At 46.2% G+C, this 25,018-nt stretch overlaps 1 protein-coding gene across 1 annotated transcript in view; it reads right to left on the bottom strand.

The window, feature by feature from the left end:
• The window catches only part of PASD1 (PAS domain containing repressor 1), a 52,533-nt gene continuing 27,515 nt past the window's right edge, over positions 1-25,018 (bottom strand). The window contains exons 4-21 of the mRNA XM_018070852.1: positions 24,455-24,546; positions 22,543-22,632; positions 21,641-21,761; positions 20,501-20,614; positions 19,717-19,835; positions 18,829-18,911; positions 15,274-15,380; positions 12,458-12,605; positions 11,555-11,636; positions 9,885-10,008; positions 8,988-9,097; positions 8,433-8,519; positions 7,433-7,591; positions 6,728-6,937; positions 5,679-5,881; positions 4,686-4,778; positions 4,001-4,208; positions 1-2,758 (exon numbers count right to left, since the gene is read on the bottom strand). Coding sequence (XP_017926341.1) covers positions 2,588-2,758; positions 4,001-4,208; positions 4,686-4,778; positions 5,679-5,881; positions 6,728-6,937; positions 7,433-7,591; positions 8,433-8,519; positions 8,988-9,097; positions 9,885-10,008; positions 11,555-11,636; positions 12,458-12,605; positions 15,274-15,380; positions 18,829-18,911; positions 19,717-19,835; positions 20,501-20,614; positions 21,641-21,761; positions 22,543-22,632; positions 24,455-24,546 — 2,321 coding nt within the window. The 3' untranslated portion in view covers positions 1-2,587. The remainder of the gene's footprint in view (positions 2,759-4,000; positions 4,209-4,685; positions 4,779-5,678; positions 5,882-6,727; positions 6,938-7,432; positions 7,592-8,432; positions 8,520-8,987; positions 9,098-9,884; positions 10,009-11,554; positions 11,637-12,457; positions 12,606-15,273; positions 15,381-18,828; positions 18,912-19,716; positions 19,836-20,500; positions 20,615-21,640; positions 21,762-22,542; positions 22,633-24,454; positions 24,547-25,018) is intronic.

The following is a 25,018-nucleotide window of genomic DNA, read 5'->3' as shown; positions in this document are numbered from 1 at the left end:
CACTGCACACCAGCCATGGTGGTGGACTGGGATGATGCAGGTTTAATGGGCAAGCCAGGAAGATGCTCGACCTTTCCCTCTTGCAAGCCACCCTGAGCCACTAACTGTACAGTGGTGGACCCCTAACACACGTGTATGTTTGCCTCCCCTCTGACATTACGTTCCAAGGTTATGGTGGGAAAAACCCCCAAACAACTCCCAAAAATACAACGCCCTCCTGCCACAGCCTCATGAGCAATCCCGCTGTCTTGAGGAGAGGGAGACTCTAAAAGTCATAGTGCTTTGAAAAAAAAAATAAAGTTATCTACCCCAAGGGCTCTGTGCTGGCCCTTGTTGCAGCACAAATGCCAGGGCAGGAAATCCCCCCTGCTCTCTCCAGGGCTTGGGCTCTAAGAGCCAAGGGATGACGTGTTATTATTTCAGCTCCAGGTTGTTCTGCAAAGGCAGGTGCTCCACATCCCACTACCAGCAGTGCCGTGGCTCTGGCTCGTGGCTCTGCTGTAGCCAGAATTTGTTGTTGTGGTTTGAAATGAAGGGGCTGGTTCAGGCTGTGTCTGAGGGCAGCTGCTCTGCTGCCCATTGTCCAGGGCTGCATGTTCTGGCTGGGCTGGGGCCCAGCCAGGGACTGAGCTGACAAGGCACAACCCTGGTTAGTGCCTTGCATCGGCCCCCTGAAAGCTCCTGGCTGGCCCCTGCTCCAGCAGCCTGTCCTCCCACCATCATCACCCCAGGCAATGTGGCACAGAAGAAACACATTCCCTTCCCGAGAAAAATTGCTGGGGAACAGCCTCTGGTGTACAGGGGCTGGGGGAGCCCTGCTGGACCCCACCAGGCAGCAGGGAGGCTGCAGCCAAAATCCTGTCTGAGGCAGAGCTGTCACACTTCTGTTTCACTCCTGAGTTCTCCAGGAGACTCTGGCTGCCACAGCCTTGTTCACCCACGTTGAAACAGTCCTGTTCTTCTGCCCCCCAAGCTCAGCCTGGGCCCAAAGTTAACAAAATCCTCCCAGTGCTGCAGCACAGAAAATGCGTGGCTTCTGGGGGCAAGTGAGCCAGCTATAGACATACAGCTACAGCTACAATTACATAGATAGAGCTATAACAGATCTGTGCTTATGGCATTGGAGAGCTCAAGGTACCATTAGCTGTAGCTATTGCTTTGACACGTTCCCACTTTCCCCTTTTTCTTGAAACACAGGGCTGCTTGTGCCAAAGGCTGCTCCACCAGTAACACCAGTAACAGTGTCCACCTGCTGCAGTGCTACAAAGAGCCAAGCAAGCAGCTTGCACAAGATAAAAAAGGAAACAAATGCCAAAAAAAAGGCAAAAAAAAAAAAAGCACGGTTTGCTTGGTTTTGACATTTCAAACTAACCCCTCCCTAAACTTTGCTCTGACTGTCAGGTGGACCTTTACTGCTAGATGGACTTGGTCCTAACTAATCATTATTTTGCAAAGTAATGGCCTAACCCATCTCCTGCTTTTGGCCTCTAACAGTGCCCATAGGTAGTACTCAGCTACTAATGCCTCAAAAATGTACATTTTCATTTTTCCTTTGGAAAGACACAAACAGTAGGGACACTTAACTATACACCCACTGAGGAATAAACTTGTTTTTCAATTCATAAATATAAACTTATAGTTAAAAAGTGACAATTTACAAAAATACAATTTATTGCTGACCCTATGGGCTTGTAACATCGCCTGTGTTGTGATCATACATTTTGGGTGTGCCAAATTGAAACATGACCTAGCAAAACCAGAAAGTTTGCTGTCATATGCCAGTCTATGCATGTTTGTTTGTTTTTATGTATAGAAACATACACAACTACGTCACTCTAAATGAAACAAAAAAAAACAGAAATAGAAGGAGTAAGGATTCTTTGTCTGTAACCTGAAAAATATTTGGCTACAGGGAGTAAAAACCCTATAAATTTCTATGCACTTGTTAACCAAAAATAAAACATGACAAATATTGTACTAGCTGCGATGTGAGCTGGTATAACAGTAAGAAATTCAGGCAAAAGTGGTGTTATGTAAATTAGCAGCATTATCCAATCTCCTGGAAAACAAAAAACTGTGGGACTGAGGTATAGAAAAAAGGGGACAAAAAATCCACAATGGACCTACTACAGCAAAACGAGTTATGTACACGGTAATCCAACGGCGTCCTGTGGACCAGTACAGTCTGTCTATGTGCTTCAAATGCTGGGCTTAAATTCACAGTGACTTTCAGCACTGAAGTCCTGAATGGAAAAGGGTTTTCTCCATTGCAAACCAAGCTTCAAGGCGACCTGATAACTGACCTCCCTGCAGCCAGAAAGCCACTGCCTCCAGTTGCACCACGGTGCTAGGCCAGGGCACAAACAGCTGCCAGAGCAGTATTATGGACTGGCTGCATGGAAATCCCAACGGATAGGGTGCTCCTGGAGCCATCCATCCCCACTGGGGACTGTTCCTCCAGCCACCACCTTCCCACAGAGCCCGACCTCACCTGTCCCGTGCTCTGACGGCACCGCGCTCTCCCCTGCGTGCGCCCGGGGTGCTGAGCAGCTGCAGCCACGTGGTCCCTGCCTCCCAGAGCCAACATTCAGGGCAGCTGCATCTCGGGCAGGTCAGGCAGGTTGCAGGGCTGGCCCTGTGCGTGGTGGCTCTGCTGCTGTGGGTGGAGGAAGTAGCTCAGGGGGTTCTGCTGTGGAGCGTGGGGTGGCTGGAAGATGCGCTGCGTTGGACCCCCGGGCACCAGCTCAGGACCTTGCATCTGTTGGGAGACACAAATCTGAGATATCAGACCTGCCCCATCATCCAGCCATTCCCTCTCTTGCTGCAGGGCCAGTGCTGAGACTCATACCCAGGAGTGTGTGTATGAAGTCCTAAAGGTAACCTCTACCCACTGAGGGTACGAGTTTTATCCCTCGGGATGCTGCTGCTGTCAGCACAACTAACAATGACAGAGAGTACGGAGGGGAAGCAGAACCCATCTGTCCCACCATCCCCATGGAGGGCCCAGCAGGAATGGAGACCTTCAAAAGCTACTTAGATGCATGGTAAAATGTGCAGGATGTGCAACTTTCATATTCCATGGGAAGGACCTTCAGGCAAGCAATGAAGAGGCTGTAGAGTGACCTCAGCCATGTGACCCTGTGGCTGGTATCCCAAAGACGGGGACTTACTGGTTAACCCCCTAAGAAAGGCATTGTGATACCAAAGCCTGGTTTTCTGTTGCCCTGGAGCTACTTATCTGTCCCAGCATCATCATTCTGCCATCCCTATTGCTGGTCCTCTGGACCTCAGTCAGTGCAGCTCATGAGGACATGTACCCAAAGTGGGGATGGCTCATGCCCACATTTGCTGACAACAACAATTCACTTCTCACTATAAATCCAGTCCTGCTGTGTGGCTGCTTTCAGCTCCTGCTGCTTTCTTTTCTGCCATCTTTGCCTGGAGGACTGTAACTTACCTCTGCCAACCAGGCAAGGCTGGTAGAGTGTGTTAATAATTAATGACTAGTTTCAACAACCCCTCTCCTTGGCAGCATCACTGGTTCAGCATACACTGATGAAAACTGTGCTGAAAAACCAAAATCACCTTCTCCAGAGATTTGTGTTGTGAAATACCCATTTATTAAAACAGAAGCCATGATAGCAGCTGGTAAAAACCTTGCCCTGCTGAGACATAACAGTAAGAGGCATGTTTTAAAAACAGCTTCTCTCTCATCATGTTTCATGTCTACAGTAAGCTTCCCACTAGAGCTCCTCTGTATGAAAAGCTGTGTTTTAAAAACTGAACACTAGGTGATAACTGAGTGTGTGGGAAAATAACGGCCTTGAGCAGGTGCAGCCTAGAAAGGCTGAGCACGTGGCTATGTGCAGATACAACGGGAATGGAGGATGTGCAAGTGCACTGATCAAGTTTGATCAGGTAAGTAAGCCCCATTCCTTCAAAAAAAACACCCCAACCGACCCCAAACCCTGTGCCTCCTCAGAAACCTGCGCTCCAATACCTGAAGGTAGAGACGGTGCTGTGCAGCCTGTTGCTGTGGCCACTGGTGGAGATGAACCGGCGTGTTGGCCTGGTGGGATGTGAAGCTGGTGTGTGGGATCATCAGAGATGGGGAGAAAATGGGCGATGGGGCTGGAGGTCGGACGGTGCTACAGGTGACTGGCTGTACCTGTGCTGGGGGAGGCAGGGTCTGCTGCTCCACAACGAATCTGCCACGAGGAGGAAAATCAGGTGTAAGAACCCAAACCCAGACCCACCACTAGAATAGGCACTGAGGAGTCCAGGTGGTGCAGGAACCAGACTGGAGCAGGGATTGTCAAACCACACAGATCCTGGCAACAACAGGCCCCAGATTTCCCCCTCCCCACCAAACACGGACTGGAAATGCAGAAAATGAAGGTTTTTAAGGCTGTACATCTCCATGTCTTGGTTAGGCATTTTATGATTTGCAAAAGCCAGAGAACGGTTGATTCTTTTTTTCCAAAGCACTTTATTTATCATAAAGTTTTTTGTAGTTAAAAAATATTCTCATTACTTTTTCTCCTAACCAGTTGAACTTTTGCTTCATTTCAGACTGAGACTGTTCGTGTTTGCGTGATCAGGTACAAGTTTTGCCAAGTTATTTTTAATGCCATAAAGTCCTCTGCTAAAACACTGCAGGAAAACAAGGGCCAGCAAAGACTCACTTTCCTTGCTGCCTGCTGGCACTGCTCTGTACAGCCTGGCCACTGCTGTTGGCTGCAGGCATCATGGCTTGGATGGATTGATCCAACAGCATCCTGCAGTGAAACAAAACAGAGGATGGTCAGGGAAGGGAGATTCAAGCTCCTGTCAGTCTCTAGAAACAAATCCCTGAAAATTCTCCATGAAAGCAGACAAACCACTGCCTTGAAAACTAGCTAATGGAACAAGATGCTTCTTATGACATCACGTCTCTCCTATGGAGACAGGCTGAGAGAGTTGGGGTTGTTCAGCCTGGAGAAGGCTCCAGGGAGACTTTTGAGTGCCTTCCAGTGCCTGAAGGGGCTTTCTACAAAGGCAAATAGTGACAGGACAAGGGGAGAATGGCTTTAAATTGACAAAGGGCAAGGTTAGATTAGATCTTAAGAAGAAATTCTTCCCTGTGACAGTGGTGAAGCCCAACAGAACTGTGGGTGCCCCACCCCTGGAAGTGTTCAAGGCCAGACTGGACAGGGCTCTGACCCACCTGGTCTAGTGCAAGGTGTCCCTGCCATGGCATAAGGGTCCCTACATGCTCTTTAAGATCCCTCCCAACCCAAACCTTTCTGTGATTATATGATTCTAATGGACTTGCCGAGGTGAGCTGAAATTTGCTACATTTTTCATGTGAGAAATACATTTTATAGATGATGAGACCTCTACGGTTTATCCTGTTTCCTTAAACAATATTTTGGAACAGCTGGATCTTGTAGGCCCTGTCTCTCTGAAAGGTAGTTGAATAGTTTGGGACAGTTGTATATGTTTTATATGATGTTTCCAGTAGCATATAAAAAAAAGGCATTGCCACAGCACTTGTCCTGCCTGGAGAAAAGGCACTCTAGAGCTTCAGAACACACAAGACACAGGTTTGGGAAAGACTAGTTTTTCCTGTTTACTCCTCTAACAGCAGCAGATGTCCAAAGCTTACTGAGCTACTTGGAAGGCAGGGCTGTGGGTACCTGAGGCTCCTGTCCTGGCTGTACTCAGACTGTGGTTGCCTCTCGCTGCTGTCAGGTGGCATCTGTGCAGCCACTGCAATGGGGTGTGTTTGTGAGAACACCATGGGGTTGTTGTAGAGGGGCACTGAAATGCTTGCCTGCCCTGGCAGACACGCTTGCTGGCCTTGGCTTCCTCTCATTAGGTGCTGCTGCTGCTGCTGTACCTGAAACAGAGACACCCATGTAAGTTTTAAAGCTCCCTAACAGAAGGTTTAAATAAGTGCTTACAGTGTGCAGATGGAAAAAGGGGAAGGAACAATAGGACATTGTTCCTGAACACAGCAGTAGAAACAGCCTATCTTTTCAGGACAGCCAACCCATTGGCATTTATTGTCCCTGCAGGGCAGGTGCTGGCATTGCCAGCAGCAGAGACAGACAGTCCCTTGAGAAATCAGAGTACAAAAGGATTGAGGGGGAGGAGAACAGCTTAAGAGGGGAAGTGTAAATTCAAAGTCCCCAAGGAAAGCTTCTCATCTGTCCTTTAGAGCAGCAAAAAGAGCTCAGAAAGCCTTTTTTGCTTTTGGAGAATTCAAGTCTTTCTCAAGGGGAAATGACCATCTTAATAGTGGATTTAGGTCTAGTGATGACAAAACTGTTTTTCAAACCTGCTTTCCAAGACTCTTCGGGCAGAGGAAAACTAATCTTTCCAAACGATGCCTATGTTCCTGTGTTGTGAAGCCACAACTCTCAGTGGCTACAAACGAGCATTGTGTTGCAATCATGAACACAAGTGACTGAGAGCCCACACTTCCCACTCAGTTCCTCCCCAGGGTCACCAGGAGGGCCCAGCAGTCCCCGAGTTCAAATGCTTTTTGGCTACCTGGTTTTTACTTTTACTGTTGAATGACATTATTCACAACTGACTCTCAACACAAATTCTGTAATGCCAGCAACGCAGAAAAACCAACACAGAGGGGATGCACGGGACCATGAGGGGGAGGGCAAATATTTAAAAGGCAGGCAAATATTTAAAAGCCAGGAATGGGAATGATGAAGACAAGGAAGCAGGCAGTGACCTGGGTGGCCGTGCTGTGGGGGTCCCTGAGGAACTGGCGCGGTGAGGGCAGGTGGCTGCTGCAGTAGTGCTTCGTCCCCATGAGGCCTGGTTGTTGTGACTTCTTGGCTGTGCTCTGCCTGGGTGTCCCCTGGGGCGGTGGCCTCCTGGGGCTCGGGTGCTGCACGTTGTTAAAGACCACGGGGATTGGCTGCTGCATCAGCATCTTAAAGTAAAAGAGACACATGAGTTGTTGGTGGTACTGCCTGGGAGAAATAACACTGCAGCAGCAGCATCTCTACATCCGGGGGCAAAGTGAACCAGGAGTAACAGAAAATCAAATGTTAGCTTGGGTCAAATATTTATTCAGGGCCATGACCATTCCAGATCCATTGTGTTTGCTGTTTTTCAGGAGTGGCACAAAGGATCCAGCAGCACTGATCAGATACTGAACCACCAAACTTTTTGTACAGAGAGGACTTGGGATTAATTTGGGATTGCTTTTTCTGTAAATCATGAATATTACTGATTCAATACTTAGCCACGTACTGATGTCACTCAGCTCTCTGGAGACACCACTCCCACGCCTGAGACCAAATTACCAATTTGTCCAGAGTTCATTTCCTAATGCTTTCACCACAGACAACTTTGTTACTGATCTGTGTGCTCAAAGGAAAAGCAAATGGCTGGTGAGTTTGGGAGTCCCTGGGACAGCAAGTACCTGCAGGTTGGAGTCCTGCACTAACTGGAGCTGCTCCTTGATGACGTGGAGTTCTTCTTGCTGAGTCTTGATGTCAGCTTGCAGTATGCGAGTCCTCTCCTCCAGCTGCTCTTTCAGCTGATGCATCATCCCCAGCTGGGTTGGGAAGTGGTACACGGGCTGCAGATAACAGAAAAAAGGATCACAGGGTAGGACCAGTCTGCTACTGACATTCATACGTGATGTTGGCTGCAGAAAAATGACTGCTTTTCAGTTTTTTCTGTAGAAAAGATGGTGCTGACAAAAAATGACAATTGCATATTTAAACAAAGTACCACTGTAGTTCCAGAGCAGGAACACATCTGGCTCACACTCAGTGCCTCCCTCCAGGTGCTGGTCTAATAAATTTCTGTGTTTATACACAGGTAACACCCTGCTGGTTTTGGGCCACCGCATCCAAACCCTTGCTACACCTCCTGGCCGGGCTTTCAGTTGTGCTGCTGATGGTATTTGTCAAATGTCAGGCCCAAGTTACACTGCAATCCCACCTGGGGGTCCATCCTTCACACCTATGCTGGCCATCTTCAATTCCTGCTTTATAGTCTGAACATTTACTACACTGACATCAAAGCTCTGTGAGGATGGATCTCACTGTTATGATTTATGACTCCCACATTTTTCTTGTGGTTTTTGTTTTTTCTCTTTCTGGCCTAACTCAAATCTTTCATGGTATCCCCAGGGGAATAAAACTTCATCATTGTATCAGCCTGTAATCAGTTGACAAGTATAAAACTTCTGCACTACTTCCTTGGGTGTCCCACCTGCTCTGTCTGCTCACTGAAATTAAGAGGTTGCAATAATTTGGTTTCAGGTAAATCTTAGTAACAGCAACAGAAAGGGCACAGAAACCTTGTCCCCGCTCTGGGACGAGCAAGCAAGGAGGTGGGTAGTGAATCAGAGCCACCAAGGCTGCCCCAGTGACTGGTCACACCACTGCACTTAATAAAGATAAACCACGTACCATCACAGGGTGCTGGGAGGGGACTGCCAGCTGAGCCACAGGGTGCTGAGGGAGGTGTTCACCAGGGGCTTGAGGAGTGGCTATGGCCTAGAAATGAAAACTTTGCCTTACTGTAGGTCCATAGCACCTCCAGCATAGAGCTGGTGCTGTACCCGCCCATACCAGGGATGAACAAGTGCAGGGAATTAGACAACTCCATGTGCAGGTCTGAGAATCACTCTGAAGGGAGAATTTAAGCTCCTGCATGCCCCTGCTAATTGCAAGTCCTTAGTGTCAGCATCTATTTTGGATAAAGGCCATTTCATGTGTACAAACCCCAAGAAAAACAGGTTGGTGGCGTGAGAAGCCATTTAGCCTGGAGGAGCAAAATGAATCCTGAAAGGAGGAAGCAGAGGAGCCTCTGGCATCCCTCCACTGGCTCTGCCAGCCAGTGCTGCTCCCCACAGCCCTGAGACATCCCAGCACACTCAGAGCAGGGGATCCAGCATCTTTGAGGGAAAGATCAAGGTTTCTTTAACAGCCTCAGAAAGGCTTTTCCTTGCCAGGACCACTGACCTGAGTGCTTCCGACTGATGCCAGCCGCAGGGCTGCCTTCTCTGCCTGACCCCCGGGCACTGACGGCCGGGTGGGAGTGCTGGTGTCCGTGCGCCGCATGGATGACGTGGCTGGAAAAGAGACAGTTCACCATGATACAGCAGCCCTGTGCCTGGGTACCCTGGCTGAGCCTGAGTTCTGCATGTACAGATGAACAGTGACCCAAGCGCTGCCAAAGCGGGTCCCCAAACTGCCCCTCTGTGGTCCCTCTGGCTTCCTGCCCGACTCATTGGGGTCCATTCTGATGCCAACCTCATGTCTCAGTCTGCCCTCCATGGGTGTCTCCAGATGAGATTCCCACTGTCCCCATGGCAAGTATTTCAAGAAAAGTCTCCTGAGTTGTTTCCTACACACAGCCCTGCACGGGCACTGTGGTTACCTCACTGTCACTCCCAGGGCAGGGGTGGCACTCGCAGGAGCTGGGATGAAGCTGCCAGCAAGGCAGGCATCCTTCTGAGCTCCTTCTGCAGGGATTTAGCAGCAGACACCCCACAATAAAATTATATTATCCCAAAATAAAACTTTTGTCAGTAAGATTCGGGGCTCAGTCAAGCTAGCGAGCCACCTCCTGTCCTCTGAGCCACAGCAAACAGCCGTGACCCTCAGCTGGTGACAAACCGAGGGACCACTGCTCTCACACCAGCAGTGGGCTAAGAGGGAGGAGGCAGCACGTCGCCGTGGCTCTGTTGCTGCACCGTAACTTTTTATGACACAGTATGTTGGTCCCAGTGCTGAGCATTTCCCTCCCACCCCGGCTCGGTCACCTCCAGCAGAACCTCAGTATTTTGGAGGCTGCTCTGCCCTCCAGCCCACTCCTTGCCCCCATGCTGGGCTGTCCCCGGCCGCGCTGGCACCTACACGTGGAGTCGGAGAGGGCGGTGTGCGAGGAGCGCCGGGAGCTGTGGGATGACAGGGACACTCCCTCCCGGCTGGCATCCTGGCTGCTGCCGCACTGCCCCACGTCCAGGTAGCTGCTGTGGCTCTGCGGGGAGCGAAGCACAAGCGGTGAGATCGTCAGTGGGGGGGGGGATGGCACTGGAGGGGACCTCCACCTCCCTGACCATTTGTTTGCAGAGAAAAACAACCGGCTGGGTGTGCAGCACCAAATCCCGCTCACTCTGTTCACCCTAAAGCCTTCAGGTAGACACGACCTTCAGAATCATGCCCGAGGCACCCCGGCTTGGGGAGGTGCCTGGGACACCCATCGGATGACAGTGAGCAGCAGTGGAAGGGACACACCACGTGTCAGGCAAATGCCATGGGGATTCCTGCCCGTGTCCCCTGCTCCAGCGTGCCACTCTCCTGCTTCCCTGCCCACAGAGCTGTGGGCAAAAGGAAATAAGCTTTTATAGTCAGCTCCTTTCTGCCGGATTTCTTCAGGAATGTCACAGCTGGTTGGCTGTGGCACACTGGGGTGTGGTGGCAGGGGGGAATGAGAGAAGGCAGCCCGAGGGGCTGGCTGGGGAATGGTTTTATCCATTGCAGAGATGGAGAGAGATGATCTGGAAGATATGTGGAGCAGTGGCATGGGGACATCAGCTGCAGCCCCAGGAGAACCTACAGCAAACGTCTCCTGAGGGGGACAGGTACAGGGTGATGCTGGGAGCTGTAACCCCACTTGCTGCTCCCTGGGGAGCAGTGGCTCCCAGCAGGCTGTTCTGGGCAGGAACCAGGCAGCACATGCACAGAGGGGAACAGCCTGACCTCCCACAGAGTAATGTTTGAAGATCAATGAAGCTAATGGAATGATAACTGCACAACAATCCACTTGAAATTACTTTGGTGGTCTTATCTGTAAACTACTGAGAGGAAGAACTTAAAAGTAATTAAAATGACCTTGTCAACTGGGCAGGTGTGTTGAGATGCCAGATTCAAGCCATAGAAGTAAATGCTCTGGTCACAATCCAACAGATGCGATCCAACAGTAGAACTAAAATCTGGGATAAGTGTTTTCCCTTCACTTCCAATCTTCATCTGATTATCAGTGACAGCTTGGCACTAGCAAAACAGGTACCCTGTAATATTGCCCTGCACTTGGATCCTCTGCACCTTACTAAGGGTGACAGGAACAGTAATCTAACGTCCATCTCCAGCTCTGCTTTTCTGCTTCTGAGCTAGGGAGGTTTAACCTGTTGTTTGTGTAATGGTCTCAGAAAGATAACAAGGAGCAGAACAGAGAAACTGAACTGCTGAATTTGCAGTTATTATGGAATCAGAGAATGCTCTGAGTGGGAAGGGACCTTAAAGATCATCTAGTTCCAATCCCTCTGCTAAGGGCAGGGACACCTTCCACTAAGACCAGGTTGCTCAAAGCTCATCCAGCCTGCCTTGAGCCAAGCTGGGTAGTTTAGAGCTATGCAGAGGAAAACTTCTCAGGATCTGCCTGAGTCATAACCCAGCTGAAGGCTTGGAACAAAATGGGAATAAAGAAAAAGGAGAAGCAATAACAGGTATTTTCCTAAGATTGGTAAGTGACTACTCGGTTTGGTTTAAACACCTTCTTACTCAATTGTGAAGGGACACGGTACCTTTAGAGAAGAGGATGCCAGTTCAATTGATGACTCTTCAAGGCCAAGATCTCGCCTTCTCTCAGCCCGAACTTCTGCATAACTAAAAAACCCAAAAAAACCAAAACCCATTTCAAATCCAGTTTTTCAGTCTAGATATTGTTTACTCTGTGGTAACTATCTTACTATACAGGTCGCTGTGAAGTTTTCATATTGAGTCCCAAGCTTTGCACAACGCACTCACACTCTCTCAATATACAAGGTACTTAAAGGAACATCATCATAGAGCCTAGCAATCTGTGAGTAATTCCACAGATCAGAAACAACAGAGCAGTGTCCCATCCCACTGTACCCAGGACTGCAGAGCCTGTAATGATGGTAGTGGTAATAAAGCAGATCCCCCTCCAGAAGGCTCATATCACAGAGCATCCCACACATGCACTGCCTTCCAGCACGGGTTGGAACTCAGGGTAAGCAGCTTTCCACTAGGGGAGGATCTTGAGCTGGATTTGGGGTGAGGAATAAGGCTTGCAAGCCAGCAGCTAACTTCAAGTCATAAATATTTAAAACTCTGATCAAAACGTTTTGTAGGAGATATACGATCCCATTCATGACCATAAAGCCACCTGATTCTTAACAGCTTTAAATCTTTCAATGGCCATGTCATCACTAGGGATAAAAGGGGAACGTAACACACTGGTAGACTTGGCCAACAGTGGCTTCCAGGTTTTTGGCCTGGTTGATGAAAAAGGAAAAAGAGTAATGAAAATACATGTTCCCTGTCATAACAGTTTTAGGGAATTACATACCATCTTAATGTGTCAGTAGGCACAGCAAATACTTGGTTAACACAAAACAGAACTAGAAAAAGTAATGGCTGAACACTGAGACACACTCTGTGAAGGGTTTGGTTCTTGGTCCTACCTAACTACCAGGTGAGTGCAAACGATGAACTCGGGCTTGGAATTCCACTGGTGGTAGGTGATGTAGTAGTGTGTCTGCAGCCATATCCACTGCTGGCCTTTGGTCAGGAATCGATAGTAACAGGACTTTCCTTTTCCAAACTGCATCACTGTTTAACAAAAAAAGAAAGCAATTTATAGCAAACAGGGATTTCCTGGTGCAAAGGTAATTAGAAAAATCACTGAGTGCCACACACCTCCCACAGACTGTGGCAGTGCCAAAATGGCTCTTGAGCTTTATAAACACGACAGATGATACACAACCATGTACTCAGCTTTTGTTTGGGTCCTTTTCTGCTAACTTTCAGGAGTGCCCTTTGGTATTTTGAGATTGCTCTTATAACTGGTATAACTATCACTAGCTATATACCTATAACTTATTCATGGGCTCCCCTGAAATAAGCATAAATAACACTATTTAAAGTACTTGCCTTTCACATGTACATGAGAATGCATTTCAGACACTGAAGGTGTGAAGTCAGAATCCCAATAAACAATAAGATAGTGGAGTTTTAGCAGTTTAACTGAGAGTTTTCTTCCAAGAGATCACCTAAATACAGCAGACCTGGTACATATTATCAGCCTACATCCAGAAAAATCTCAAGTGCTGTACTACAACTGGAAAATAATGAGGGGAACTACATTAACCACACTAATTGTTCTGGACTGCTGGGAGTACAAAATGAAACATGTTCACATAAAATACCAATAATTAATGTAAACTAACATACAAATGTGGTTTCAGCAAATCCATTTCACTTGGCAATAGGCAAGATGCCTGCCCAGAGTTGTCAGCCTAACAAACAGGAACTTATCAGGCCACACTATCCCATGTGTGTTCACTCACCATCACTCTACTTTGTTAAAATATCAGGACTAACTTCTTTAGTGATCCCATTAACAGTGATGGCCTTTAGATGAAGCACTTAGCAGAGGTCTTCTGGCTAACATGCTGTGCTGGGGATCCCTCAGCTCCTGGTCATGGCAGAGATGTCCTGGAGCAACTTCTCCAAGTCATTTTGCCAGCACCTTCCCTTGTGCAGTAAAAAGATCCCTTCCTACAGGTGTGTTGTGCGAATACTCCTTTAATATGTAAGAGAAATCCATGGCTAGTAGGGATGTAGAACATAAATCATGCAATCAATTCTCTGCTGAGTGATCTGACCCACTCTCAGTACAGTTTGAGTCTACATCAAACTGCACACACACATTACTAAAAGGACACTGTCTGCTTAAGTAGGTCACTTCTGTCTGAATGGTCTTTTAAGCAAACAGGACTAAGAAGTACTGTACGTTAAAGCAATTAAAACACTCTGTTAATATTCCCATCGACACACTTGCTGAGCTTGACACGACTTGTGTCTGCCCCTTTCACAGCCTCCTCCGTGCACTCAGTCAGGCAACCTGCCTCCCTGACAGCTGTTGTACCAGTGCTCTGCCTTGACAGGGCAGAGAAATCAGCAGGGAAACAACAATCAGAGAAGTTATTTTCTCCATCCTCTACTAGGCCCTTCAGCACCTCATACTTGTAAAGTGGAAGAGGGTACTTGGTAGAGATGGGAGTGGTTTGCAACTCAGAGGTGAAGCAGCTTGTCTCACTCCAGTGGGCTGGGGGGCTGTGGAATTTCTTGGTCCCTACATTGCACTGCTCTGCATCTCAGAGTAATTACAGCATCCCACTTGCTCCACTCCCTGGGGTGTCCTTGTTTCCTTTTGACAAAACACTCTCCTTTCAAGCAGAGATAATAGAGAGACAAACAGACAGTTTTCCCACAGGAAACCTCTAAGTAATATTTCTTAGCAAAATATCTGATTACCTAGATGCATTTTACAAAGTATGTAGTCATTTTTTATTGCAATTTTTGCCTGGTAAAGCAAAGCCAGTGGAGGACAGACATAATTCTGGCTAAATATCTCAGTCTGAAATGCACCTAATAAAATGGAAAAATCATGAACTCAGAGGTAAGGCATCTCACATCTGGTAGGAACAGCACACTGATTAAGAGTAGACCACATATGCAGACACCTCTTGCCCTTCCTTGCATCAGCTCTAGCCTTCAGCAGGCTGCACTGACACGGTCCTCAAGCGAAGTTCTCCCTGTGCCCTGGCTCCCACAGGTCACACTATTTCTCCTTGCACAAAGATGAACTCAGTCAACCTTCTTTGGTGTTCATACATCAGCCTGAACTGGACTCTTCTGCTCTGTTGCTTTACTTTCAGGTCGACCAAACATGAGCCATCTTTACCCACAGGGAAACTGTATTTGGTACTTCTGTATTTAAAAAAATTCTGAATCTCCAGAAGCATTTTACTAATGAGTAAGTGAGGTTCACAACAACAAGCTGCACAGGTAGATGAACCAAATGTTGCTTTCAGAAGGCCTTTTGGTGAGCTGAGCCCCATGGCTGGTTCTGGAGCCCAGGGTGAACAGCAAGAACCCATGAACTGTGACAATCAACAAAACTCACAGGGTTTTGGGGCTGCCCTCACAAACGGGGGGGCAGAAGGGGAAAAGTTTTGACTTCCAATCTATTAATCTCAGACAACCTGTGCTCAAACAAGATATCTGCCAATTTAGGAAACCTGCACACACAGCTCCTGATCTGAGTGAATTCTGCGGATTTCAACCTCCCTGGTAAGCATCAGCTATGACAGTCTGTCATGGAAAGAGAGAATTCCCTTGTGAAGAAGATGCTTTTTGTGACGACAGTAAAGGGTTTTGCACAAGTGACAAACGAGATCAAAGACAGGCAGGCTGCAGAGGGAGGGGAACTTACAGTGTTCATGGCACCTAGCAAGAAGCTCCAGGTCATCTGCGTGGTAGTAATCATACCCTGACGTTCCCAGAACCTCAAAGGGTAAGTATCCTATAATAGGTGGAGCCCTAGAAAGGAAGCAAAGGGGAGGGAATGAGCACAAAACCTGATGCTTTGACATCCTGGCAGATAGGCTGTGATACCAGCAACAAAAACCTCGATCGTTCACTCGGCAGAGAAATCAGGAATGGGTTTTCATATACGCAACAAGGTATCGTCACAGACAAACAAAACAAAAAAAACCACAGCGAGGGAGAGGTAAAAACTGAGAAAATGAAAAGGTGTGTGTTTACTGTTTCATAGCCTATTCATTACGTGGGTGTAGAGAAAGGCATGTACGTATGCGAGTGACTCAATTCATTAAGGATGCTTGTGAGACGCAGCTTGAGAAACGCTACGGCTGCTCCTGTGCATAACAACTTGGAGCTGGAGTAAAATTATCCAGTAGGTTGGATGTAAATGTCATCTGGGTAGGAACTGTAGAAGAAAGAGCAAGTGGGAAGCTGCAGTGTGTGTCAGGACCAGCTTGGGTAAGAGAAAAAGCAATGCCTGTCATGGAAAAACTTGGGAAATTTTAGCCAGCAAAACTTCCTGTGCTGGTAGTATAGATAGCAATAGGTACAGGGCTGATTTAGGAGTGCTTTAGCTTTGGTAGGTAGATAAGGAATCAATGAAGTATTTAGATAGGCACACTGCAGTGACTTACCTCACTATTGTGCTGTCAATTCTAGATTTGTTTGTTCTGGCTGCAGGATATGCTGATAGTGTGGGGCTCACCTGCCAAGATCAGTGTGTTTCTCAGGAATAAGGTGGCGGTGTGTTAGTGAAATGGTTAATGACTCATAACAGGGCAGGCTGAAGGGGATGGTGCCTTATCAAACCTGCCTCCCCCGCTGCCTTTCTCTTGGTGTGCTAAGTACTCTTAAGGAAGGTGAATGCCATAAAGTGGCTAAGAATAGAAGTAAAAAGTGATTTAAATATAGTACATTTGGATTTGGATGGATCAGTCCTGAGTTCCTTGGTTATTAATGTGGGAAGTTCTCTCTTGGTTAAGGCACCCAGCTCTACATTTGCACTCCTAAGAGACACAGTGCACATAGATTAGTCAACTAAAGAGAGGCCAGGCAGGTCTATAACCTCCCTCTTCCCCACAACTGCAGGCAGCCTGGCACCAGATGGGAAATGGGGAGAAAAGGAAGACAGCTAGGGGTCTGCTAAACAGCAGTCCCAAGAGGATCAAGGTGTGAGCAGGAGTTCCTGAGTCTCAGCACAAGGGGTTAGCTGGGAAAGCCAGTCCTCCTCTCAATAGCAAATCTCTTGAAACAGCGTGTGCTGAGTACACAGTGGTCTCTGCCACAATGCAGCTTTACTTTTTCAAGTAACTTTTCATAGAGCACTGTGTTCCTTTCCCTCATGTGACCCAGATTTCTGTTAATGATGATAATATGTGTATTTATGAAAGTGTCCTTCCTTGCTGTCTCTTTGGCAGAACACATCACTTTCTCTCCTATTTTTGATAACATACTTATATTCAATACAATAATGTCTTTGAGATGCACATCAGATAAACACTTAAGCTGATCAGGAAAGTATTATACTTTCCTGAATATTGCCAGGGCTCTTTATATGAGAAAGCAATCACAAAATTTTCCTCATCTGTCATTTGACAAGGAGCTGCCTTGCCTGTGGAGCAATTTAAAAGCGTTTTGTTAGCTTAAGTTCCAGCCTTGAGACCTGCAACTCACTGTGCAAATGGGAATGCACAGTCTTCAGAGAGCCTTTCAGATGTACTCTTTCAATAAATGAAGGGAAAATAAGAACAGTACCATGGTGTAGAAGAGGAATAGACCATTATGAAAATTGACAGGCTTTCTTCCTCTATACATATTTACATAAAGACCCAGAATACAGATTTTCCCTGTTTTTGTCATGTTATTCCAGATCTGTGGAATCCTTTTTGCACTATCCATCTTTACTCTGATTTAAGTTGTGATCATGATAGGAAAGGTCCCGATTCCAGCTCCTGCTGGGAACCCTCTGCCCCTGCTGATGGCATATCTCAGCATCAGGCAGCCTGTGTTGATGCAAATAAGCAAGAAACAGCAACATTTCACAGCATCCTGCAGACTGTACTGGAGAGCAGTTTGAATCAATGATTAAATGAGACAACCCCTACGATCTCATGCTCATTCTTGGGTCTGAGCTCACCACTTGCATCTGGGGCTGTCACAAAGTCTGCCTCAGCATCTGCATCAGTTTAATCTCCTCTCAGTAACAATGGTTTCCTCGCTGGGGGTATCAGTGGGACTGGAGTGGCTGCAAGCACCTGGCACAGAGATTCCTCTCTGAGTCATAACCCAGATTCATCAGAAGACTCTTTGTCAGGTTTCAAAGTAGTTCCTGCTCACCTTATTCACAGGAGCTGCTGGGACACAGCAGCTCACTCCATCGGTGAAGTAAGGGGCTTAGGGCTCTTTTATAAATCTTAACGTTAATCAGCTGATTCTGAAAACATGCATTATTGGACAGGCCAATTAAAGTCTAACAAAGCCACTCCAGCAAGATTTCCATACACGAGTAATGATCTGACTGTCCCAAACTAAACAGCATCAACTGTAGGGCTGTCACAGGGTCAGTTCCTCCATGCTTCAAAACATTATGTGTGAGGGACACATCTTGTGTACTATACAAATGAAAGTTATAAAATTAATAAATTAATAAACTATAAATTAATAATAATTTATATGTACTCTCTCTCCTTCTTGTTCTACATGTGCAGATGATATTTAGGGTTTTTTCCTGATGGATATTTTTTCCTTACAGCCTTATTTACCAGTCTTCTATTTCTAGTAATGACTATCTTTGCACAGCTCACAAGAGGAGGGATAGCGGAAAGAGTAGCATTTTGCAATGTGCTTATACATACATGTCAAATACAGAGAAGTAAAAGTGAACAAAACCCTCTAGCTTCTTTTGAAGAAAATGAATCCTATATTAATCAGCTTAATAAAGCAGTTCCAGTCTGTTTCATTCACCAAGCTGAATCCTAGCCCACCGTATGGCATTGTCAAAAACTAATACAAATTAAATCTTAGAATCTGCTGCTTTTTCTTTTATTTTCATAAATTCTATCATTTCTCAAGGTGAAAAATCAAAAACTTATTGACACCGCAAAAGATTTAGAAGGATGCCTGGAAGCTGTAGTGGTAAAACAAAAGAACTAAACCCACACAGGGAACAGGACTGACACTGCTCAGTTTCAATGACTTATTATCTTGGTGAAGTTTGACATTTTTCTAGATGTTTTCCAGTATTTTTTACGGTTTCTTACCTGCCTAAAATATGGAAAAGAGTGAAGCACTTAAGGATGCCTAGTAAGTTCACAATAGTGTTTCTTACTCAGTCTCACCTAATTAGAACTATTCCACTTGGGATCTCTGGCAATAGCTGCACAAAGTTTCCTATTTTTAAACTGCAGTTTATTTATTCTTCAGTGACTAAAGCCAAATCTCTTACCTGTGGTCCAAGAATAAAAACTTCCATTCTAAACTATGCCTCGACGTGAATTCTTCACATGGCTCTTCAACGTTGCAGAGCTCCTGCAACACAGTTGGCACATTGAGACATTTAATTCTATGAAATGACAAAAGGAGCCTGCTATCAAGACCAAGGATACATCTTGTTGATATAATAAACCACAGCAAAATGCAGTGCTTATAAAGCACTTGACTTATTTTCCTCTAAGGAACGTATACACCTTGTTTTATCGATGCATGAAGTGATGAAAAGTGGCTGAATAATTTACCCTGAGCTGAATTTCAGAGCTAGGATAAATAGTCCAAGGGTCTCATCTTGCACTCTGTAGGCAAAATTTCCCAGCTTTTTGCAAATATTGGTATGTGAATATGGATATTTAAGTGGCTAACGTCCCCCTTGAGCAAGCAGCACCTACGGTCGTTATCCCTGTCATCACTGCACTGCACCACAGGACACTTACAGACCAGCAGAAAGAGCCCATGTAACACGGTTTCAACCATGAAACACTGTTTTAAGGTGCAAGTGGCTTCCTTACACCAAGGGTGGTGGGATGCATGCCTTTGAAGGCTGCAAATTCCCAAGTGGTGTAGCTGGTCACCTTGTCCTGGTGCTTCCCGGGCTGCCCGCGCTGGGACAGCCCATCACTCAACAACCTCTTCTCGCTTTATACCTCCTCTTTCCAAAATACACACTTATGTCATCTCCCACTCCCAAACGCAGCGGTGTCCTCTCTTCTTTACTAACCCCCTGCACAAGCACTCAGTGCTGCTCCCCGAGAGGTTGCCTCAGCACGGTTCCCACTTGCCCACCGAGCCGGGCACCGGCTGAGCCCCAGGTAGGGTGGAGGTGCAGGCACGGGGGTCTCACCTTTAAGAACTGCGGTGTGACAAGACGAACAGTCGCTACGAGGCAAATCTGCTCCTCCGTGGCTGACCTGAAAGCTCGTGCAATAGCTGACTCAAAGCCATTACAGGAGGGTGTAGGCACTAGACACAACCAGACAATTTATTTAAGAAGATGAGGAAGGAGAGCTTTTTTTTCATGTTAAGACAGGTACAGTGACTGATGACACCCCAGCAACCAACTCCTCCTACCCACAAAGTGATGCCACACTGATACACGCTGACGTTATTTAAAGCATGACCCTTTAGGCTCCAAGTTACACAGTTGTAACCACCTATCCCTGGCTTGCAGGGGAGCTTCATAAGACAGCTCTGAGCAGCTCGCAGTGTGCAGCTGCAGTCTCCCTGTCAGCCTTTCTCCAGGTCAAAATTTGCAAGATTCAGGATTTTACAGGTATATCAAACTATTTAATCTTTGTAAAGTGTCATTTCACTGACACGAGTGAAACAGAATAGCATATTTTACCGCTTATTTGAATAAGTAGGCTGCTTTACAATTGGCAGTGGGTCAAATGGAGGTGTTATCAGTCTGGTATCAGCTTTAGGCACAGCATGCAGGAGAGTGCACTCTTCTGAACAACAGCCTCACCACCACTTTCGTACGAAAAAAATATTCAATATATCCACAGCTCATTCCATCCCTGACAATTACAGGGCATTTTCAGCTGAACAAGGTCTTTAGGATGCTACAGATAAGGACACAATTTAAATGAAAGAGGTGAAGAAGGTAGGCTGGAGCAGTAACTTACCATGAGTAAAATATTTAAAATCCACTACAAATTTCACATATTCATACATCAGGGGTTCATTTGGATCTAAACTGCCTCTTGCTAAATGGCAGCAAAACTCTATTTGTTTTTCTGCTGAAATGAGAGAAAGAGAGGGAGACACAGGCAATGTTACTAGAAGTCTGTACTTTAACACACTCACATACTGAATTTATCAGGTGCTTACACCAACCCTGTGCTGTGGTATTTGAGCACACCCTTCTGGGATGCTCTTGAAACCCGACAATAAATATATAAATACTAGGAGCAATTATCAGCTGGTTCTGTTTAAGGAAATGTATTCTCACCCTTTCTCAAATGGTTTTGCTCCAGTACTCCAGGAGTGAAGCCCTGGCTATACTGATCAGGGGGATTTTCCCCTGACTTCATAGTTTGCAGAATTTCACACAAAGCAGTTACATGACATTGCAGTACTCTGCTCTGTCACTGCTCAGTAGGACCCAGATCCAAAGGGCACTGAACTCACCCTAAGCCTCTCCATTAGCAGTGGAGGGCACCGTGCCAAGCTCTCATCCAGTTTTCTGCCCCAAGTCTGAACTCTATGGATTAGACCACGCAGCCTTCAGCCAGAGGGAAACCACCCTCAGGGCAGAGCACCATCAGCACAAGGGCTGCTCAGCTCCCACTGATGCTCACGGGGCAGCAGGGAGGGGAGGCCAGTGCTGCTCAGTCATGGTGAACCCACTGGGAAAGAGGGAAGCCAACACAGCCTTGGTAAAACGTGGATGATAGGAAGATGCTGCTGCCTGTTCTGGTGCTGGGGACATTTTCTAGGAGAAAGAGACATTCTGGGGGTGGGACAGCAGCCAGCAATACAGATCTGGATGGACTGTTCAGGTAGGAGGAAAAACATGTAATGCGGGCAACTTCACTGTCCTACGGGACAAAGCAGACAGTAAAACAAAGACTGCCCAAATCAAAGAGCAAGTATTGGGAACACACAGGAACATTAGATGATGTGATGCACTAAAACCCACAAATACAGTAAAACAGCAGTGGCAGGCAGAAGAATTAAATAGCTGGAGAACCCTGTGCAGGCTCCCCTGGGAGCTGTTCGCCTTTGGCAAACTTCCCTGACTGACAGACAGGAGCAGAGCTTACCATTTAGAAAATCAGCTGCAACAGGATCTGTCATGAGCACATGTGGAGAAAGGAGCTTGTACACTTCACTCTGTTCCCGCTCAGGCAGAAAGTTTAATATATTTTGGTCCACCAAATCTGACTGATACAAAAGAATGCTTTGTCATGTTCAGCAGTACAGCCTGACACAACCACACACCTTTTCATCCCGCAGCAGAGCACAGACACTGCCAATCTAGCTGATGCCTAAGACAAGGAAGCCTAGTCAATCCGCAGATGGATCTAGGGTAGAACACAGCCCTTAGGTTATTTTACCCCAGGGTTACTATCTATTTGCAGAAGGTTGAACGAGTCCCAGAGTTTGCCCCCTCAGTTCAGGGAGATGTAAGTAGGAGAAGAAACCCTGGTACCACAGGAATGTAACATGATGATAAGTATCATTTCAAAATGAAAATGTGAAACATTTTCCTTTGGAAGCATGACAGAAGTGAGACAGCTCCTCCTCACATCCTCCATTTGTCTTCTAGGCTGAACATCTGGCAAAATCATCTTGACCTGCAAGTGATTCAATGCTGATCAACCCACACATCCTGACTAAAGGGGTTCTACCAAAATGTCAGCACGGATTTGTTCTTTGCACACCAGGACATTCAGCTAACCATGTGCTTAAATCTGCCCTCTTATATAGCATTGTTGGTGCCTCATGCTTGGCACCAGATTAAGAGAAAAATGTTTTTGAGGGGTCAAGCTGAAATTTATGCACCTAACAGCTAACTGGTTTCTAGAAATTCTCCCAGAAAGCTCTGAGGCCACACATTTGTTACTGAACACTATGGGTTAGAAGTAGGAAAACCCAGTGTCATTAGAAGAGCATAGATTCAGTCCTGAAATAATGAGCCTCATATTGAGTGGTCAGAACTTACCGGTAAGTGTCCGAGCAGAGACGAAACACTATCAGATACATAAATAATAATCCCATCAGTGGTAAGAGCAATGAGAAAGCCATCCAGTGCCTAATGATAATAGGCAGACAAAAAAGAAAAAAAAAAAGAATTATGAAAGGTAGCAACTTAGAATATAATAGGCTAATTGATTCTTTAGTGATGCTTCCAACAGCCTAAACTTAGCAGAAATTAATCACGGAAATGATAGTTCAATGTGGAAAACCAAAAATTATACATGCTGTCTAATTCAACATTCTTTTTATATTCTTATTTGCTCATTATTCTTAAATTGACTTGTATTTTTCACCCAGTGAGCATTTATTTAACATGCAGCAAAACAGTGATGCTTAGAATTTCAACACCCACACAGTCCCAGTGACTTCAGTCACTTCATTATGTGTTCTGAGTTACACAACAGTTAACAAACTCAGTGCGTAAGGAGATGGTAGATATCATCATGGCAAACCCAGCACTGTGGATGGATGGATGGACGGATGGATGGATGGATAAGCAGAGATGGAAAAATGATACAATGATTTATTTTTAACAATTTATGGACAATATGGAGAAGATTTAAAGTGTTATTTATTTTGATTAAAGTACTGATTTTTAAGGTTAGTGACAAAACAATTTTAAGGCTTGTTTTGTTTCCCCTTTCATGTTCACAGTGGTTTCTGTCCCAGAGTCAAAGCTCTCTGTCCCTTTTAAGTCACTGCCTGTGCTTTCCTCCTCGAGTGTTCTCCCTATTCTTCACAACATCTCCTTGTACCATTTACTCAGTGTCTGTCCCTATTCTTCTCTAACATCAAGATCTGGGAGGTTTAATAGCTGGTCAGCACCGTGCACAAAGCCAGCTCTTCTGAAGACATAGGCTGCTCTGCAGATTAGATACAGGGAGTCAAAGATGCAGCACTCATCATCTCTCCCACCTCACTGCCTTTGCTCAAAATAAGTCCTCTCTGGGAAAAAAACCACTGATTTTAAGCAAACTGCTTAAATGGCAAAGTCTAACAAAGTCCAGCAAGCCAGCAGTTATTAAAGGGCTCGCTCTCCCCGCCACTTCCCATCTAAGGGGGGAATTTGTTTTGATTCAGTTGGAACAAGCTAGCTTGTTTGGTGAGAGAGATTCCCAGAAAAAATGAACAGACTCTTCCAGGGAGGTGAGTCATGACATCCCGATGAAAAGGAGTAACTAAGACACTGCAGCACCTCCCAGCTCAGCCCAGCATACACCCTTATTTTGGTGGGGCAAAGAGCAGCAGCTGCCCACACAGGGCAGATGTCCTCGCCAGAGGAGCACGAGCACAGATCCAGAGTCATGCCCTTAAGAAAGGAAGAATGTAGGCTTGTGGGGTGTTTCTAGACCAGTGAAGCATTTTAGAGGTGGGAGTATCAGAGCTGTTCTCCTGAATGCACTGAAAGGCAATCCAAGCACAAGAGACAGCACTCACATCACAAGTACAGCAGCGCACAGCAAGCAGCTGCAGAGACAGCAGAGCGATGCTGCCTGGCTAATGGGATGTGGGAGGAAGAGAGCTGCTCTGCTTTTTCAGGTCCTTTCAAGTTTTCCCTAAAACTGCTAGCTCCAGCAGCTCTTCTGAGAAGGGAAATTCTCTTTTTCCTCTCTCACCAGGTCAAAACTGGGCCAAATCAGTCTCCATTCCTAAATGAAAAGCTGTTTATCTTTCAGGGGAAGCAATCATATTTTTAATTCTGTGTCTGCAAAGCACATTTAGCACATTGGTCTCTGTCAGATTTGTATTGTATGTGCCAGCAAGAGTAGAAATCATTAGCATTGGGACCTACAGGTGAAAAAGAACTGTAGGTCTCTGAAATACTCCACTGAACTGATTACTTCTCACTAATCTATGCAGCTTTAATTTCTTCTTACCTCTAACATCAACTGGGTGAACTCCTCGTTGCTAAGAAATGAAGGCTTCCAGTCTTGTCTAATCTCACAGGCTTCTGTCTGTGCTGTGATTTCTTAAAGAGAAAACATCAAAAAAGCAACATGAGTCATGCTACTTAGATTTTTTTTTCCTTTTCAAGTAACACTAGATTTCTTTAAAGAGGGCTTTCAGAGGAATCATCCACAGATCATTCTTCACACAAATCCTTCTTGCATGCAACACTCATCTTCTATGTCATCATGATACAAATACATTAGAAATCAAGAAAGGGAAAGGGAAATGGAGATATTTTGGGTGGTCTGAAGATATCCTTCCAAAATTATGGTCAGAGGGCTAATTTCAGAGTGGTAGAGCATTCCTGTGAGCAGAAGGTGTCTGTGACTCTGGAGCTGTTTCAGTAAGGCTCTCGGGAGTGCCCAGGCAGCAGGAAAGGCTGCACTCAGTCATCTCCTAATCCAGGAGACCTGGGAGCATGGCTTAGAAAACCCTTTCCCCTTGCTTTTGTAGTGGGTGCTGTTCCTCAGTTTTTCCTCCCTCATGCTCTG

Source organism: Manacus vitellinus, unplaced genomic scaffold (assembly GCF_001715985.3).
Source record: "Manacus vitellinus isolate BGI_N305 unplaced genomic scaffold, ASM171598v3 scaffold_19_pilon, whole genome shotgun sequence".
Classification (NCBI taxonomy): domain Eukaryota; kingdom Metazoa; phylum Chordata; class Aves; order Passeriformes; family Pipridae; genus Manacus; species Manacus vitellinus.
This window is presented reverse-complemented; position numbering and strand designations above follow the sequence as displayed.